Genomic DNA, 16,855 nt, shown 5'->3' with positions numbered 1-16,855 from the left:
GAGAGTCCCTGCTGTGGGAAGAGCTGAGAAATGAGTTGAGAAAACAGAAGTAATCTAAGAAAATGAACTCAGGCAAGAACCTAGAAAGAGTAAGAAACCATTGAAGGAACTGAAGCACCTAATTACAAACTTGGAAAGGAAGAAACATATCACTTAAACTGCTACTCCGAAGAAGAGAATGGTTCGTAGAAGCAAGTGCAGCCGAATGGTCACACTGTCGCCTGACCCTCAGGTAGCAGAGGTTCATATACCATGTTGACTGCCTTCTAAGCGACCTAAACAGGCAGTATACCTTGAAGCTTCCCCTACACCACATCCGCACCCCCTACCACTGGGTGCCCCACGTGTACATAGTGGGGCACCCAGTGGTAGGGTACAAGCGCCTGCTTGAGCGGGCGTAGTGACTCTTCTTAAAAGTTCTGCCTTTGAACTTCCCCTGAATGAGTCTACATTTATGTACATCTCTGAAAACAGAACACATAAAGTATCTGCCTAGCTTCTCCATTTCCTTTCCTATACTAGCTTCTTCATTTCCTTTTGTAGGGCTTCTGATGAGTCAAAACCCCCTTGGCTCAGCTCTGCCTCAGTCCCCCCACAGAGAGCAGAGAGCCATGTGATTGAATTGGCTAGAAAAGGTGAACGAGATCCCATAAGTCAACCTGATTAGGCTTGTCCCCTGCCCTGCAGCAGGAGAGCCATCTTTCTGCCATGGGTTCCATCTTCCAAAACTGGGTTAGGACAGGTGGAAAAGAACATTAGCGGCCTGTGAAACTTTCCTTATGCTTTTTTTTTATATTATTCCTCTCCTCCGTGTGTGAATCTTAGTTCTGTATAGAGCTTATAGGTTATATAATATATATTTTCCTAGAGCAGTTGAGTAACTTCTCTCTGTTTTTTTAAGCCTGGAGAAAATGCAGAAAGATTCCAGTGCAGGCAAGGAATCTGTTCTCCCTTCTCTGCTTCATAAGCCTTGTGTTCCCGCCATGTCCCGTACTGACCACATCTGGCACTATGATGAGGAATATCTTCCAGATGCTTCAAAGCCTGCCTCTGCCAATACCCCTGAACAGGCAGATGGTGGTGCCAGCAATGGATTTATAGCAGTTAACTTGAGCTCCTGCAAGCAGGAGGTTGATTCCAAAGAATGGGTGATTGTGGACAAGGAGCAGGACCTTCGGGATTTTAGGACAAATGAGGCTTTAGGTCATAAAACAACTGGAAGCCCTTCTGATGAGGAGCCTGAAGTCCTTCAAGTCCTAGAGGAATCACCTCAAGATGAGAAGCTCCTACTGGGTCCTTGGGCAGAAAGCAAACACTTACAGAAAGAACCCTCAGGTGTGGTCTTAGCACTTTCTGGGGAATGCCCTGCCACCGCTGCCTCGGAACAGTATACGGATCGGCTGGAACTCCAGGCGGGGACTGCTGGCCAGTTTGCTGCAGTGACACCCACGAGTCCCATGGAAGCGCAAGCAGAAGGACCCCTCACAGCGGTAAGAGATTTGTTCCAGTTATTTTTCTGTTACCCACTCAAGGTGCTGTTAAAACAGAACAAACAGTTGATCAACTAAGATTGATCAGCAGATGTCTAGGTTTGGCACATGGAGATAGGGAGTGATGTCTAGACTAACTTCTCTAGTCAGTCATCCAGTATGAAATTTCTCAAAACAAATGAGCTTTTCTGTCAGGATAGCAACTCAACACATGAAGTGTCATTATAACCTAATTTCAGAATAACATCTGTAATTAGACCATAGGAACTATCTATGCGTTTGTCTGTGACTTTAACAATTTGTAATTCTAGAGATTTTGAATCTTACAAATCTGGTGAGGAAGGCATATGTGGTTTGCACTTCATAGGCTAGGCCTGATTCTCTTTGTTGCTTTTTTTTTTTTTTTTTGTAATCTCCACACAGAAATTTGTCATATTTTACATTCCTCTTAAATAGTTTTTCCAGCTTTGATGCCCATTGTTTAAAACACAGTGTTCTGGCCTCTCTTCCAGAACTTCTGCTTCAATAGGTCTGAGATAGAGTGAGCCCAGGAGTCTGAATTTTAACAAGTAGCTGAGAGCAGGTGTTGTTTATGAATAAATGTCTTCTGCAAAGGAGCATTTTGAAGAAACGGTACTCTTTACTCTCAGTTTGGACATTCAGCTGGAGACACCTGTTATCCTTTTATTATCAGGGAGCAACGATGCCCCTAGGACTGTGAGCTGCAGGAGCCCCGGCAAAGCCAAACATGCAGGCAGTAAGGAACTGTGTACACAGATCTTTGGCACCAGCCCAAGGGCAGGTACATGTGTCCTTACATGGGAAGAAGTACCAGACTTCCTTAAATTCCCTAATCATGTAGCAGCCATGTCTCCCAGCTCACCAGAAACAGCATTGTTCCCCAAGCTTAAATGTTTCTTCTTAGAACACAATTCCAAATGCAGGTGTGATACGGTAAGAAAAGATGACAAAATTTGATTTTGTGTATAGCTCTGTAGGAATTCATTTGTACTTCAGCATAGGAAAATAAATGCCTGCCTCATTCTTCATCAGGGTTGGTCTTTCCTTCTTTTCCAGGACTGTTTTGTACAGTTATACAGGTTGTTCACTGAATAAAGCGGCCTAGCCAAGGGAGGAAGTAGGGGCTGAAATCTGGCCCCAACGTTGTTAACCAAACTGTGCATCTTTGTGTGGCTCTGTTTCCTCTTTGAGGAGCATTCTTTTTCAAATTGTACACAGTAACCTATGGACTAGAGGCAGGTGCAGCCACCTCCCTCCCCTCCCCTTAACACTCTTTCTTCCCATCTTTCCTCTTTCCTATTTCATTCTTTCTTTCCATCTTCCCACATTCAGTTCTTCTTTTCTCTGACTCTGTCCTACTGTGCATTCACTGCCACTCAAGCATTTTTCCAACTTTGCATTCCCTGCAAAGAGGCGTTCTACAGCCTTGGCTCTACTTCTAGTATTTTTTGCCTTTTCCCACAAGTAGTATTTTATCCACAAAGATTGTTCTCATGGTTCTATTACGCTGCCTGCAGCATTTCTCTGTCACGTTTTTGAAAGACTTGTATTCATATATTTTATATTATAAGTTCAACCTTATTTTCAGATATCTTTAAATAAAAGCATTTTTAATTAATTATTTTTATTAACATGTAATGTATTATTTGCCCCAGGGGTACAGGTCTATGAATTGTCTATGAATTCCACACTTCACAGCACTCACCATAGCACATACCCTCCCCAATGTCCATAACCCAACCACCCTCTCCATACCCACACTCCCCCCAGCAACCCTCAGTTTGTTTTGTGAGATTAAAAGTCTTATGGTTTGTCTCCCTCCTGATCCCATTTTGTTTCATTTTTTTCCGTCCTTACCCCCCAAGCCCCTTGCCCTGACTCTCAAATTCCTCTTATCAGAGAGATTGTATGATAATTGTCTTTCTCTGATTGACTTTTTTTGCTCAGCATAATACCATCTAGTTCTAAATAAAAATAAATAAAATAAATAAAAATCTTTCGGGGCGCCTGGGTGGTTCGGTGGGTTAAAGCCTCTGCCTTCGGCTCAGGTCATGATTCCAGGGTCCTGGGATCGAGCCCCGCATCGGGCTCTCTGCTTGGCAGGGAGCCTGCTTCCCCCTCTCTCTCTCTGCCTACTTGTGGTCTCTGTCTCTCAAATAAATAAATAAAATCCTTAAAACAAACAAACAAAAACCAAAAAAATCATCTCTCTTAACTGAAGGTCTCTAAAGAAATAACACCTACATCATTTGTATATTTATGTCTAAGGTAATAAACCTACCATTTCCTTCACTTGGGCAGGGATTAAAAATATATTTATCTTGATTCTCTTCTTGAAGCCTAAATTCAGAGTTTACTTTTGCAAAACAGACATTGTTATTTCCCTGTTTTACTACAGACACATTAAATAGGGAGTACGGCCAATTAATCTCTCCCTATCTTTTACAACTCTGAATATATGTTCTAGCTTGGATGATATGCCAAACTGTATTACTGGGCTATCTGAATATTTTAAATTAAGACATATTCTGATGGAAAACACTTTGTTAGTTTGTATCTTTTTCACTCAGGCTTGTTTCTCTTTTATGAAGGGAAAGTATATTGATGTCAAAATAGGTAAGAGCTATAAAAATGGGCAAAGCAAAAGTTTATCTGTATTATAGTCATAGTTGGCATAATAAACTAACCGATGAGTTTTAGCACCCTCTAGTTCTCTTTGTGTCTTAGTACAGATTCATGAGCCTTCGTTAGGTCTTCCCTTATCCCTACACATGAAACCACTGATTATCAAATAGCATGTGTAAACTTTTTAGATAATATATCCTGAAAGATGGATAAATTTGCTAGATTTGGAAGAAATTGTTTGGGGGCTTTACTGGAAATTAAGTGTTTTTCCTTGGGTAAACAGTATTGAAATTGACCCACTGTTAGTCATTTCTAAAAAGATGCGAAGCAACACAGATTTACAGGAAGTAAATAAGACCAACCTTTGGCTTACAGGACAAATATTAAATTATGTTTTGATTAGAAAATGCAGAGACAAAATTAAGAGAGCATAAGTGAACAAGGATAGAGAAGGAAAAATAAACTGCTTTCAAAAGAGGTCTAACAACTGGTCCAGAATGGCAGGAGCTGTAGGGAAGAATATGACCAGTTTTATGTGACCTTGGGTAATCACTGTTGGTAGGGAGAAGGTTGAATTTGAAAAGTAATGTAGAAGTGGAAGACATCTTTCTTACTGGGTATCAAGGCAGATTGTACCACATGGTCTCTTGGTTCTAGATTGTCATTTAGAAAGCCACTGTTTCATTTTAATGTTACCTTTGGAAGCTGTGTAAATGTGACTGGGCAATAATAACACCACCAATATTACCTGTTGCTGTGTAACAAATTACCCCAAACTTAGCAGCTTTAAACAACACAGTTATTTCACCCTGTTTCTCAGGGTTAAGAGTGCAAGAATGGCTCAGATGGTTCTGGCTCAGGGTCTTTCATGAGGCTGCTGTCAAGCTATCACCTTGAGTTCACCTAGAGTTGAAATTGTAAGGTTCATCTGGGATGGGAAGATCCCCTTCCAGGCACACTCCGTGGTTATTGGCCAGAGGCTTCACTTCTTCTCCATTCTTGTCATGGCAGCTGGCTTTCGCACAGACTGAGGAGAGAAGGAGGCAGAGATAGGGGAAGAGATGGGGTGGTAGAGTGAATAGGACTCCACCATGATGGAAGCCATAGTTTCTTTTATAACTTTATCTCAGAAGGGGCACACCAGCACTTCGTGGGTCTGTTGGTCATGTGGACCAACTCCATTACAGTGTGGAAGGGACTAGACAAGGGTATGAATACCAGGAGACAGAGGTCATTGGAGCCATCAGAGAGACTGGCTGCCATATTAATCTTATGTTTATATTTCATAGAATACATTCATATTTGATCCTAACAACAACTCTGTGTAGAAAGCAGAGGGAATATTGTCCTTTTTTGCACTGATGACACAAAACCGTAGGACAGTGAGATCATCTATAAAGAGGCAGGTGGCTACTGGAGTAGACTCTGTTATGTTCCCACACCAGGGGATTATCAACATCCTGAAGGAATTTTCTCATTGACTTATTTCTTAGACATTGAGAAGAAGAAAGGAGGTGTACAATAATGCACACAGTGGGAACAGGACAGAGAGAAAGGGAGTCATGTAATTTTTTGTGTGTGTGTGATCTGTCTGGTAGTCAACATCTGTTAAGAGGATTCCTCTGACTGACTTACAGCGGTATCAATCCCAGTTCTACAAAAATCAGATCAGCAGTGATTGCATTGCCTTAGTCCTCTTCTTTTCATTCCTTCAGTTCTATTGGTTGTCTCCTACGTTCTAGGCTTTACTCTACCCCAGGGATAATCAGTTGGCACCAAAGGCCTATGTCTAACAGTTACCTTAAAGAGCATGAAGTGATTCTAGTGGATCTGTGTACACAAACGAGGACACAGGTGGACATGCCTAGGAGTAAGGAGTGCAATATCAGGGGGGGTTTATTATCAAAACTCTTTTTTTTTACCATGAAAACTGAAATTTTGAAAATACACTACCTTCATAATTGGAAGGGAAATAAAAATTAAAAATCTTTTCCTGGGAAGATTAAGGTGCACTTCGGGCACCTGGGTGGCTCAGATGGTTAAGCGTCTACCTTCGGCTTGGGTCTTGATCCCAGGGTCCTGAGATCAAGCCCCACATCGGGCTCCCTGCTTGGCGGGAAGCCTGCTTCTCCCTCTCCACTTCCCCTGCTTGTATTCCCTCTCTGGCTGTCTGTCTCTGTTAAATAAATAAATAAAATCTTAAAAAAAAAAAAAAGATTAAGGTGCACTTCAAAAGTAAGAGGGCTCTGAAAGATGAATTAGTTTGCTGGAAAGAGATGCAGGGTTATCAGGCAAAGAACACAGTACATACAGAAACATAGAGGCTTAAAGCATCAGAGTTCAGAGTTTAAATGAGTGGTCTAGAATATAAGTGCCCTTTTCTTAGGACAAAGGAAAAAGGTTGAAGAAGAGCTACAGAAGGTAAGGTGATAACGGGGATTCACCTGCTCTGCTGAGCTGTGTGGGCTGTGGGACAAGAAACTGCCAGGATTGAGGGCGAGGAATAACATGCTATTTGAGAGCCAAGTGGGGGAAATGGGCTGGGGCAGCAGCCAGTGAGACTTTGGCATTAATTCAAGCAAATATGATGAGGGATTGAACTGTGAAAATTGCAGTGAGAACTTGAGAGACATTTTAGTGGTACGACTCATTTGAAATAGCAGTTTCATGTGGTTTTCCCAGCAAAATGGGTTCCACTGACTGTTTAGAGCCCTTGTATAAACTAGAGGGACTACTCAGAGCCTCCACTGAAGAAAGGAATAATCCATATAATGTATTAATAGTATAGTTTAGTCATGTGAAAAGGTAAAGACTTTCTGGAATAACTTGAAATGGATTTTGTAGGAGAAATCTGTATCGACTGCATGTACCTTGACTGGGGAGTGGCCACATGTCCTCTGTCTGACCACGGATACCTATTTTTGATCTGGAAAATTTGGTCACTGTAATGATAGAAGTTTTGTTTGTATGCGATTACACCTCTGAAATGATCTGTGACAGTGTAATTCAGTCTATGAACAGAAAAGACAAGAAATTGGATGGCTTGATTTGGAAAGTAGAGGAAGCCCTTTTGTGAAGTGTTCAAGTAACAGACTGGACTATCCCTTGGGAGAGGCTCCATGGAAAGGACCCAGGAATCCAGTGATGCAGTCTCATCTCATGTTCATTAGTTATCAGGCCTTTACTATGTATCAAGTACTGCACTAGACATCGGAGAATTCAAAGACCATGAATCTGGGTGGCTCATTTGGTTAAATCACTGCCTTCGGCTCGGGTCATGATCCTGGAATTCTGGGATCAGGTCCCGCATCAGGGTCCCACCTCTGTGGGGTGTCTGCTTCTCCCCTTTCATGTTCTCTCTCTCTCTAAATAAATAAATAAATAAATAATTTGCGTTTTTTTTAATAGACCAGGAATGTGTTCATATAACTGTTATTCTTGGCAACAGTAGGAACCACTAAATTATTCTACTACCTATATCTCATAAAGTATATGTCAAAAAACCAAAATGAGATCTAGATATTTCTTTTTTTCTTTTTTAAGATTTTATTTATTTATTTGACAGAGATCACAAGTAGGCAGAGAGGCAGGCAGAGAGAGGAGGGAAGCAGGCTCCCCGCTGAGCAGAGAGCCCAATGCGGGGCTCCATCCCAGGACCCTGGGATCATGACCTGAGCTGAAGGCAGAGGCTTTAACCCACTGAGCCACCCAGGCTCCTGAGATCTAGATATTTCATAAATCACATACCTTTTATTTGGAAGAGAGGCTGTTTGGTATCAGTGTTGAACTCCCAGAGTTTTTATTATCTTACTAACATTACAGCCCTTGAATGAGATGAAAGTTAAAAGGGTATTTATAAGTTAAACGCACATAATAACTAGTTTGCAGTTTATTGTCTCTTGCTATCTGGCCAGTCATAAACATGGGTTAATGATAAATAATGAGGCTACTTTATCTGAACTAAACAGTAATGAGACTGATGTTAGTCAAACTGAGTAGTAGGCATTAGTAAAACTAATATTAAAGAAATGGAAAATACCAAAGTCATTTCTAGTTCTGTAAAAAGGTGTTACCTTATATAGTTAGAGAACAGAAGAAAGGACTTGAGTGAATTCATGCCTTAATGAGATGTTTGTAAATTATAGAAATTAAAGATATAAAAAATGCATATGGCTTACTGGTGGATCATTGATTTAGTCCAATTGTAAAGTGTCCCAGCCTGGGAAGTTATTTTCAGGGGCGCCTGGGTGGCTCAGTCATTAAGCGTCTGCCTTCGGCTCAGGTCATGATCCCGGGGTCTTGGGATCAAGCCCCTCATCAGCCACCCTGCTGAATGGGAAGCCTGCTTCTCTCTCTCCCACTTCCCCCTACTTGTGTTCCCTCTCTTGCTGTCTCTCTCTTTGTCAAATAAATAAATAAAATCTTTAATAAATAAATAAATAAATTTTTAAAATATTTAAAAAAGGAAGTTATTTTCAGCTATACTTAGAATTGGTCTTCCTTTTTCTGCATTTAGCTATTGTTCTTTGGTTTTTCTCCTTTTATCTTGTCAGATAATATTTTTGCAGACATTTCTAGACTTCATTTGAGTATAGTGCATGTGGTGGTCTATGTATAATATGCATGATTTTCAAAACCCTTCGGTCCTATCCTTGACTTTTTTGAACCTTTGTTTTTTCTCATTTGTGAAATTTGAGTAAAAAATAGCACCCAATTGAAATGTAGGGCAGATATGAAATGGAATTAGTAAAAATGGTTTTAGGAATATTTTAGAAACTTAAGGTGCTATAGAAATACTATATGAGAGTATTTTATGCAGTTCATCATAATTGCTCAAAATCTTTTTTCAAGAAAAATTCAGGCAGAGTATCTTTTCTGTGTACAAGATAGTCACTCCTTTGGGATGCCTGGGTAGCTCAGTCAGTTAAGCAGCTGCCTTCGGCTCAAGTCGTGATCCTGGGGTCCTGGGATCGAGTCCTACATCAGGCTCCTTGCTCAGTGGGGAGCCTGTCTCTCTCTCTGCCTCTGCCTGCCTCTCTACCTACTTGTGCTCTCACTGTGACAAAAAAATAAATAAAATCTAAAAAAAAATTTTAAAAAGATTGTCACTCCTTTTGTCATACCACACACACACACACACACACACATCCTTTTTAAAGAAAAGATTATTTATTTATTTATTTGACACAGAGAGAGAGATCACAAGTAGGCAGAGAGGCAGGCAGAGGGGGTGGGGGGGAAGCAGGCTCTCTGCTGAGCAGAGAGCCCGATGTGGGGCTCAATCCCAGGACACTGAGACCATGATCAAAGCTGAAGGCAGAGGCTTAACCCACTGAGCCACCCAGGTGCCCACACATACATCCTTTTATATCCTGAATCTAAGATGAGTTAAACTCAGAAGTGCATGGATTCCCTAGCTCCAATCTTAAAAGAGCAGTAAACTGTTACTTGTGTAAACACTGCTGAGTTTATTTTGGCTGATGTTCTGGAATTACATATAATAATGAAGTGACTTTTGGTGTATTTTCAATGTAGGTCGAGTCATCTCCCTTGTTATTTGGCATTTTATAACTTTGTACCTGATTTTCTTATCACCATCACTCTTAGGTCTTAAAAATTACATTTTGAATAGTAAGTAACTATACATGTTAGGTTTCAATATGATTTTTAAAATATACTAGGAAATTGACATCTGCCTGAATATATTTTAGAATAATGAAAGAGATAGAGGTGTGAGGTGACTTCCTGAAGGGCACCAGCACTGCTGGAACTTACTCTCTTTTCCTGAAGGTCATTATAGGTCTGGGCTTATTGTCAGAATTCATGTCTGAACCCAAACAGCATGTCTTTATTCAATTAACCTGACAGATCCTCAGGATACTGTTTCTATCCAGAAGCTATTTCAGGACATGAGTTAGGTGTTTTCTCCTGGGCTGGGCTTAGGATAAGCTTTACAGGTTTGTAAACCTAACTGTATTCCTGACACACAGAGAAACAGATCCAGACAATACCTCTGACTCTGGAATAACACTGATTTCTTGATGTCTGTAGACTAAGGTGGGGTCTAAGCATAATCTTCCACAACAGTTCCAAATGCATTTTGCTTTGAATTCAGACCAATTTCCATAGTTTTCCTAGAACTAAATTGGCTTCATGAAGCAATTTGGCTTATTTCCTTCCTCAAAAAGGCTTTTTTTTCCATACCAGTTTATCTGGTTGATATTTGCTGACTCCTTATGTATCATTTTTGTTTTCTTACACATTACATTTTTTTTCCTTTCAAAGATTTTATTTATTTATTTATTTGAGAGCAAGAAAGAGAGAGAGCATGTGAGGGGGAGGGTCAGAGGGAGAAGCAGACTCCTTGCTGAGCAGGGAGGCTGATGCGAGATTCGATCCTTGTAACTCCAGGATCATGACCCGAGCTGAAGGCAGGGTGGCCACCCAGGTGGCCTCTTACATGTTACTTTTAACAAATGTGAAAATGTAGAAACTTTAGGAGTCTTAAGGTAGGACATTCTTTTTTTTTTTTTAATATTTTATTTATTTATTTGACAGAGGGAGAGATCACAAGTAGGCAGAGGGGCAGGCAGAGAGAGAGGCGGAAGCAGGCTCCCGGTGGAGCAGAGAGCCTGATGCAGGGCTTGATCCCAGGACCCTGAGATAACGACCTGAGCCAAAGGCAGAGGCTTTAACCCACTGAGCCACCCAGGTGCCCCTGGGTCATTCTTATTAGATATTGAATCTCTGTCTCTTTCTCTCTTTTTTTTTATTATGTTCCGTTAGCCACTGTATAGTACATAGTTCTTGATGTAGTGTTCAGTGATCCATTAGTTAAGTATAACACCCGGTGCTCATCATAGCACGTGCGCTCCTTAATACCCATCACCCTGTTACCCCACCTCTCCACCCCCTCCCCTCTGAAACCCCCAGATTGTTTCTTGGGGTCCATAGTCTCTCTCGGTTGTCTCTCTCTGATTTCTCCTTCTTTGGCTTTTCCTCCTTCCCCTATGGTCCTCCGTGCTATTCCTTATGTTCCACATATAAGTGAAACCATATGATAATTGTCTTTCTCTGCTTGGCTTACTTCACATAGAGTTAAATGACTTCAGTGGTAGGATGGTAGAATTTAATGTATCATAGGCTTGACCTTAAAAAAAATTAAAGAAGGGGGTGCCTGCGTGGCTCAGTGGGTTAAAGCCTCTGCTTTCAGCTCAGGTCATGGTCCCAGGGTCCTGGGATCGAGCCCCACATCAGGCTCTCTGCTCAGCAGGAAGCCTGCTTCCTCCTCTCTTTCTGCCTGCCTCTCTGCCTGCTTGTGATCTCTCTCTATCAAATAAATAAATAAATAAAATCTTTTTTAAAAATTAAAAAAAAATTAAAGAAGATAATGAAACATTAGGAAACCTCTTTCTTTATATGGCTTTGCTTGTATATTCCTAACATTTATTGATAGAAGTTATGGGAAACAAAATGCATGTAAATCTGGAATTTTTAAATGTACAATAGTTTGACAGTAATTTTTTTCCCCTGTAATCCTGTATCTGGATTCTGGCAGAAAATAGCTGGCACACTCAAGGGGACTTGGAGAGAATTTACTGAGAAGAGCTTTTTACAGATGGGTGGGAAGAGTTAAGAGAACTAACAGAAGCATCAGTGGAGGGAACGATTTCTATCTTGAGTCCTGTGGGAGGAGGAAGAGGGAATAAAAGCTAGGAGAGGGGCCATACCATAGCAGCTGTGGTCAGAAGTGGTAGACTGTAGCCACTACCAAAGCTGCTGTCCCTTGGGCAGGGTGCAGAGAGAATTAATACCCAGACCTGGGGGCGCTGGATGGCACAGTTGGTTGAGCGTCTGACTCTTTATTTCGGCTCAGGTCATGATCTCAGGGTCCTGGGATTGAACCCCGTGTTGGGGTTCCCCCACTCATCACAGAGTCTGCTTGTCCTTCTCCCTCTGCTCCTCCTTCTCCTCTCTCTCTCTCTCTCTCTCTCTCTCTCTCACTCTCATAAATAAATAAATAAACCTCTTTGAAAATATTAATAATACCCAGACCTTTCTCTACTCCAACTCTGATGCTCTGTTGGTGCTGCCCATTGAGCAAACCCAGCCGGAAATCAGAAGGCAAGGGAGCCTGGGTCGTGCAGTCTGGAGAAGTCAGTGTTGTAGAGCACAGAGCAGGCTAAAGAAGAGGCAGGGATGAGCCTGTTTTATACAGCTCCTGGGTGGGAGAGCTTGAGCATCATGTACTTTGATTTGGAGCTGTTCATTTTAAATATGAGTTGGGCAGACCTGGTCAATATCTGTGTTCCTCTTACAAATTAGAATTTGACATGTGAAATTTCAAATCAGGCATCTTCATTATAGTCCACATTATTGCATAACACTTTTTCTCCTGTCTCTCCAGATAACAATTCCTAGACCCTCTGTGGCATCCACACAGTCAACTTCAGGAAGCTTTCACTATGGTCAACAGCAAGAGAAGAAGGACCTTCAGCCTGTGGAACCCACTGTGGAACTTTATTCTCCAAAGGAGAACTTCTCTGGCCTGGTTGTAACAGAAGGTGAACCTCCTAGTGGAGGAAGCAGAACAGACTTGGGGCTGCAGATAGATCATACTGGTCATGACTTGTTAGCCAATATTAGAGAGTGTAACAAATCTCAAGATCTAGGACCAAATGACCATCCTGACCATAACAGACTGGCTTTGAGAGAACTTGAGAGTCTCCCTAGGGAAACTGAAGAGAAAAGCAATCTTCTAAGGTCAGATAATGAAGATGAGAAGTTAAGTAAAGGGCAGCATTATATTGAGATCGCCTCCCTTCCAGGAGACTTGGTAACTGTGGAAAGAGATCACTCAGCTACCACTGAACCTCTTGATGTGGCAAAGACACACACTTTTAGTGTAGTGCCAAATCAAGACAAAAATCATGAGATAATGAAGCTTCTGGAGGTTGAAACTTCAGAAGTTTCTTCACAAGTCATTGACCCACATGTTGAAGGACAGATAGGTCAGGTGGCAGCAATGCAAAAAGGTAAGCCATCTAAGGATGATGATGTCAGGAGTGCAGACTTGCCAGGTCAGCAGGGAGACCTGTCTACATTTTTGCACCAAGAGGGTAAGAGAGAGAAAATGGCCCCTAGAAATGGGGAATTGTTTCATTGTGTTTCCGAGAGCGAACATTGTCCCCCATCCCGGAAGGATGTGATCAGGTCATCCTTTGTAACTAGACACAGCCGAATCCCTGTTTTAGCCCAAGAGATAGACTCAACTTTTGAATCATCCTCTGCAGTCTCCGCAAAAGAAAAGCTCCTCCAAAAGAAAGCTTATCAGCCAGACCTCGTCAGGCTTCTGGTGGAAAAAAGGCAACTCAAGTCTTTCCTTGGGGATCTCTCAAGTGCCTCTGATAAATTGCTGGAGGAGAGACTAGCCACTGTTCCCACCCCCTTTTCTGAGGAGGAGGTCTTTGCTCCCTTTTCAAGACTGGCTATAGACTCGCACCTGAGCAGATCAGCCGAAGACAGCTTTCTGTCACCCATCATCTCCCAGTCCAGAAAGAGCAAAATCCCAAGGCCAGTTTCATGGGTCAACACAGATCAAGTCAGTAGTGCAACTTCAGCTCAGTTCTTGCCTCGGCCACCACCAGGAAAACCTCCCACGAGGCCTGGAGTTGAAGCCAGGTAAGGCTCTGTGTTGTCACCGTGTTAAGTGTGTAATGTTCTCTCTGTGTCTGCTTGATTATGTTACGTCAGTGGTCTCATTTATCTGTTGCCTGCTTCTGATTATCTGTTGCCTTCACTGCCTTCCCCAAGCTTTATAGGCCAGTATAGAAGAAGGGGTTATACTGATCCAAGTAAACTCTTAGCGCCCCCACTCTCTAGCATTGTGACCCTCAGCTTCTGCATCTATAAAATAGGTCTTATATTTGCCTTGTGGTTTGGGGAGGATCAAATATGGTTGCGCATATGGACTGCAATATGGTGGCGTACATATAGAGCTTTGTGCCGGGTTTAATTAGCATGCAACCAAGGTCATTTCTCTTTTAGTCCATTTTAACTAGATACTTGGTAATTTTCCAGCTTTTTCTAGTCCAAATCCCATTATAAGAGATGTCATTATGGTGTCAAATTCTAGTGAAAAAGACTGTTTCCATAATTTGATGAATGGGTCCTGGTCACAGTGCTCTTTATGTAATTATAGTGAAGTAAACAAACACAAAACCCCTATAGGCAGTTTCCCTTGGGTCTGATGATACATATAGCCATACATAATAAAAGTATTACTTCAATATTTACTATATGGTATACTTGTTAATTGAAGTATTCTTGTGTAGAGTTGACCGTAGGGTAACTATATTTTAAAGACGAAGGTAAACTATTGGGAGGTGACAAACCAGTTAAGAGTGCTTTTGTTGGAGAGCGATTATTCATTCCACAGACTAAAATGGTCTCAGCCCTGTTAGAAAAATGAGAAAAAGAATGACCTTTGAACAAAAACCAGGTGAAAATCAAAATACATGAAGACTGTAGCCTATTCTAGATAGTACAACAATATAGATTATTATTATGGATTCTGAAGTGTATAAAGTGAGAGTCTATCTTTATCATCACCCAGCAGAACTTGCTCCCCTTAGGTAAGGTTAGCTCTGAGTTGCCATAGGGTTTCAGGTTCAAGGGTAACTAAACATTGGATTTGAAGTGCCAATGGGACTAGACTCCTCCAGGAAGCATGGTGATGAGTAAAACAGCAGTCATTTGTGACAGTTTAGAAAGGTGATTCCATGAACAGTAGTGACACACCCCCTCTTCCTTCTGCTTGTCCTCTGTACTTCGTAGAGATGGTGTCATCTGTGGCTTGAGCTGCTTTGGACTTCAGCAAACAAATCTTGGTTATCATTTATTACTTAGCACTTTACGAGTCCCTTAAAAGTAGCACTTGGTAACCAAGCCAAGTGCGTGGCATTGTGTCACAGAGCTGACCAGCCTGGACTTCATCTGGGAATTCAGGGGTCACTCAACTCTCCCATATAGGTCCTGGCACAGAAGAATTATTTTATTCCATTCTTCCAACTTTACTATAACATCCATAAGGATAGGCTTAACCAGAAGGAGTTTCATCATGTCAGAATAAGTAGATGGTGGGAGGAAGAGAGAAAAAATCAGTAGCTTATTGCTGACCCGTGACGGTGATGATGGCTGTTTATGCCCCTGCATCCTGCAGCTTCTAATACGACCTTGCAAGTTCTTCTCCTACTTCCTTCCATAAGGAGTGGCATGTCAGCAGTTGAAAGTTTGGTGTTTTTTGTTTGTTTGTTTGTTTGTTTGTTTGTTTTTAATTTATTTGAGAGAGGGCGAATGAGCATGAGCAGGGGCAGAGGGAGAGGGAGAAGCAGGCTCCCACTGAGCACAGAGCCTGTCACAGGGCTTGACTCGGGGCTTGATCCCAGGACTCCAGGATCATAACCTGAGCTGAAGGCAGACACTTAACTGACTGAGCCATCCAGGCCCCCCAAGCAGCTTAATGTTTAAATTCTTTAACTGAGTGGGTTTTAGGCTGAGACAGAAAGAATTTAGGCCAGAGGAGACACTGATATTCATAAGAATATTCTCTAGATATAGAATTCAGGGGCCCAAGTTCTGTTGCCAGTAAGACAGGGCAGTCAGTCTCCAAACCCAGCTCTCTTGAATCTCAGACTATTGTCAGAGACAGACACTGAAGCCCAGAGAAACCAGTGACTATGCTTTCCTTTTGCAAAGTGTTAAATGAGGTTGAAATAATATTTTGATCTGTAGTTCCTGATGTTGGTGAGTGTACTTCACGTTGTGGGGTTTATTGTCTGCATATACACATGCCAGATTTCTATCTTGGAGCATTATACAAAATGGTTTACTCTCTCTCATACTTACTAACATGCTAGAGATGTTTCATTAAGTTGATCCTAAAATTAAAAGAACAAACAGGCCAGGTGCCTGGCTAGTTCAGTCAGAAGTGTGTGCGGCCTTCATCTTGGGGTCATGAGTTCAAGCTCCATATTGGGTATACAGATTACTTAAATAAATGAATAGAAACTTAGAAGAAGAGGAAGAGCAAACGTGCCACAGGAGAAAGGGACCAACAACATTTAAGTCCTTCTGAACGGCAGCCAGCCAGCAAAATACTTTACTTGGGCCATTATTCTCAGCTGCCCAGTAATCTTGGGAGGTAGATAACATTCCCATTAAAAGCTAGGAGAGGTGACGTGCACTGCTGGTGAGGATGTGATTTATGCAGCAACTATGGAAAGCAGTATGGAATTCCCTCAAAAAATGAAAAATGGAACTACCACCCAATCCAGTAATTTCACAGCTGGGTATTTTCCCAAAGAAAACAAAACACTAATCTGAAAAGATATATGCACCCCAGGTTTATAGCAGCATTATTTACAATAGGCAGGATATGGAAACAACGTGTCTATTGATGGATGAATGGGCAAAAATGTAGGGGGGGGGTGTGTGTACATGTCATAGAATATTGCTCAGCCATAAAAAAGAATGAAATCTTGCCCTTTACAACATGGACAGACTTAGAGGGTATTGTACTAAGTGAAATTAGAGAAAGACAAATACCAAGAACATATAAGTGAAATCATATGGTATTTTCACACTTACATGTGAAATCTAAAAACACAGAATGAACAAGCAAGCAAACAGAAACAGACTCATAAATACAGAGAACAGCC

General features: G+C 41.6%; 1 protein-coding gene across 2 annotated transcripts in view; it reads left to right on the top strand.

Annotated features, from left to right (window-relative positions):
- TTBK2 (tau tubulin kinase 2) overlaps positions 1–16,855 on the top strand; it is a 177,395-nt gene that overhangs the window by 152,799 nt on the left and 7,741 nt on the right. For both annotated transcript variants that reach the window (XM_059372637.1, XM_059372638.1), the window contains 2 exons: positions 902–1,490; positions 12,544–13,817. In XM_059372637.1, the coding sequence (XP_059228620.1) occupies positions 902–1,490; positions 12,544–13,817 (1,863 nt within the window). The remainder of the gene's footprint in view (positions 1–901; positions 1,491–12,543; positions 13,818–16,855) is intronic.

The sequence above is a fragment of the Mustela nigripes genome, chromosome 13 (genome assembly GCF_022355385.1).
Source record: "Mustela nigripes isolate SB6536 chromosome 13, MUSNIG.SB6536, whole genome shotgun sequence".
NCBI classification, from domain to species: Eukaryota; Metazoa; Chordata; class Mammalia; order Carnivora; family Mustelidae; genus Mustela; species Mustela nigripes.
Note: the sequence above shows the minus strand (reverse complement) of the source record. Positions and strands in the feature narration are given on the sequence as shown.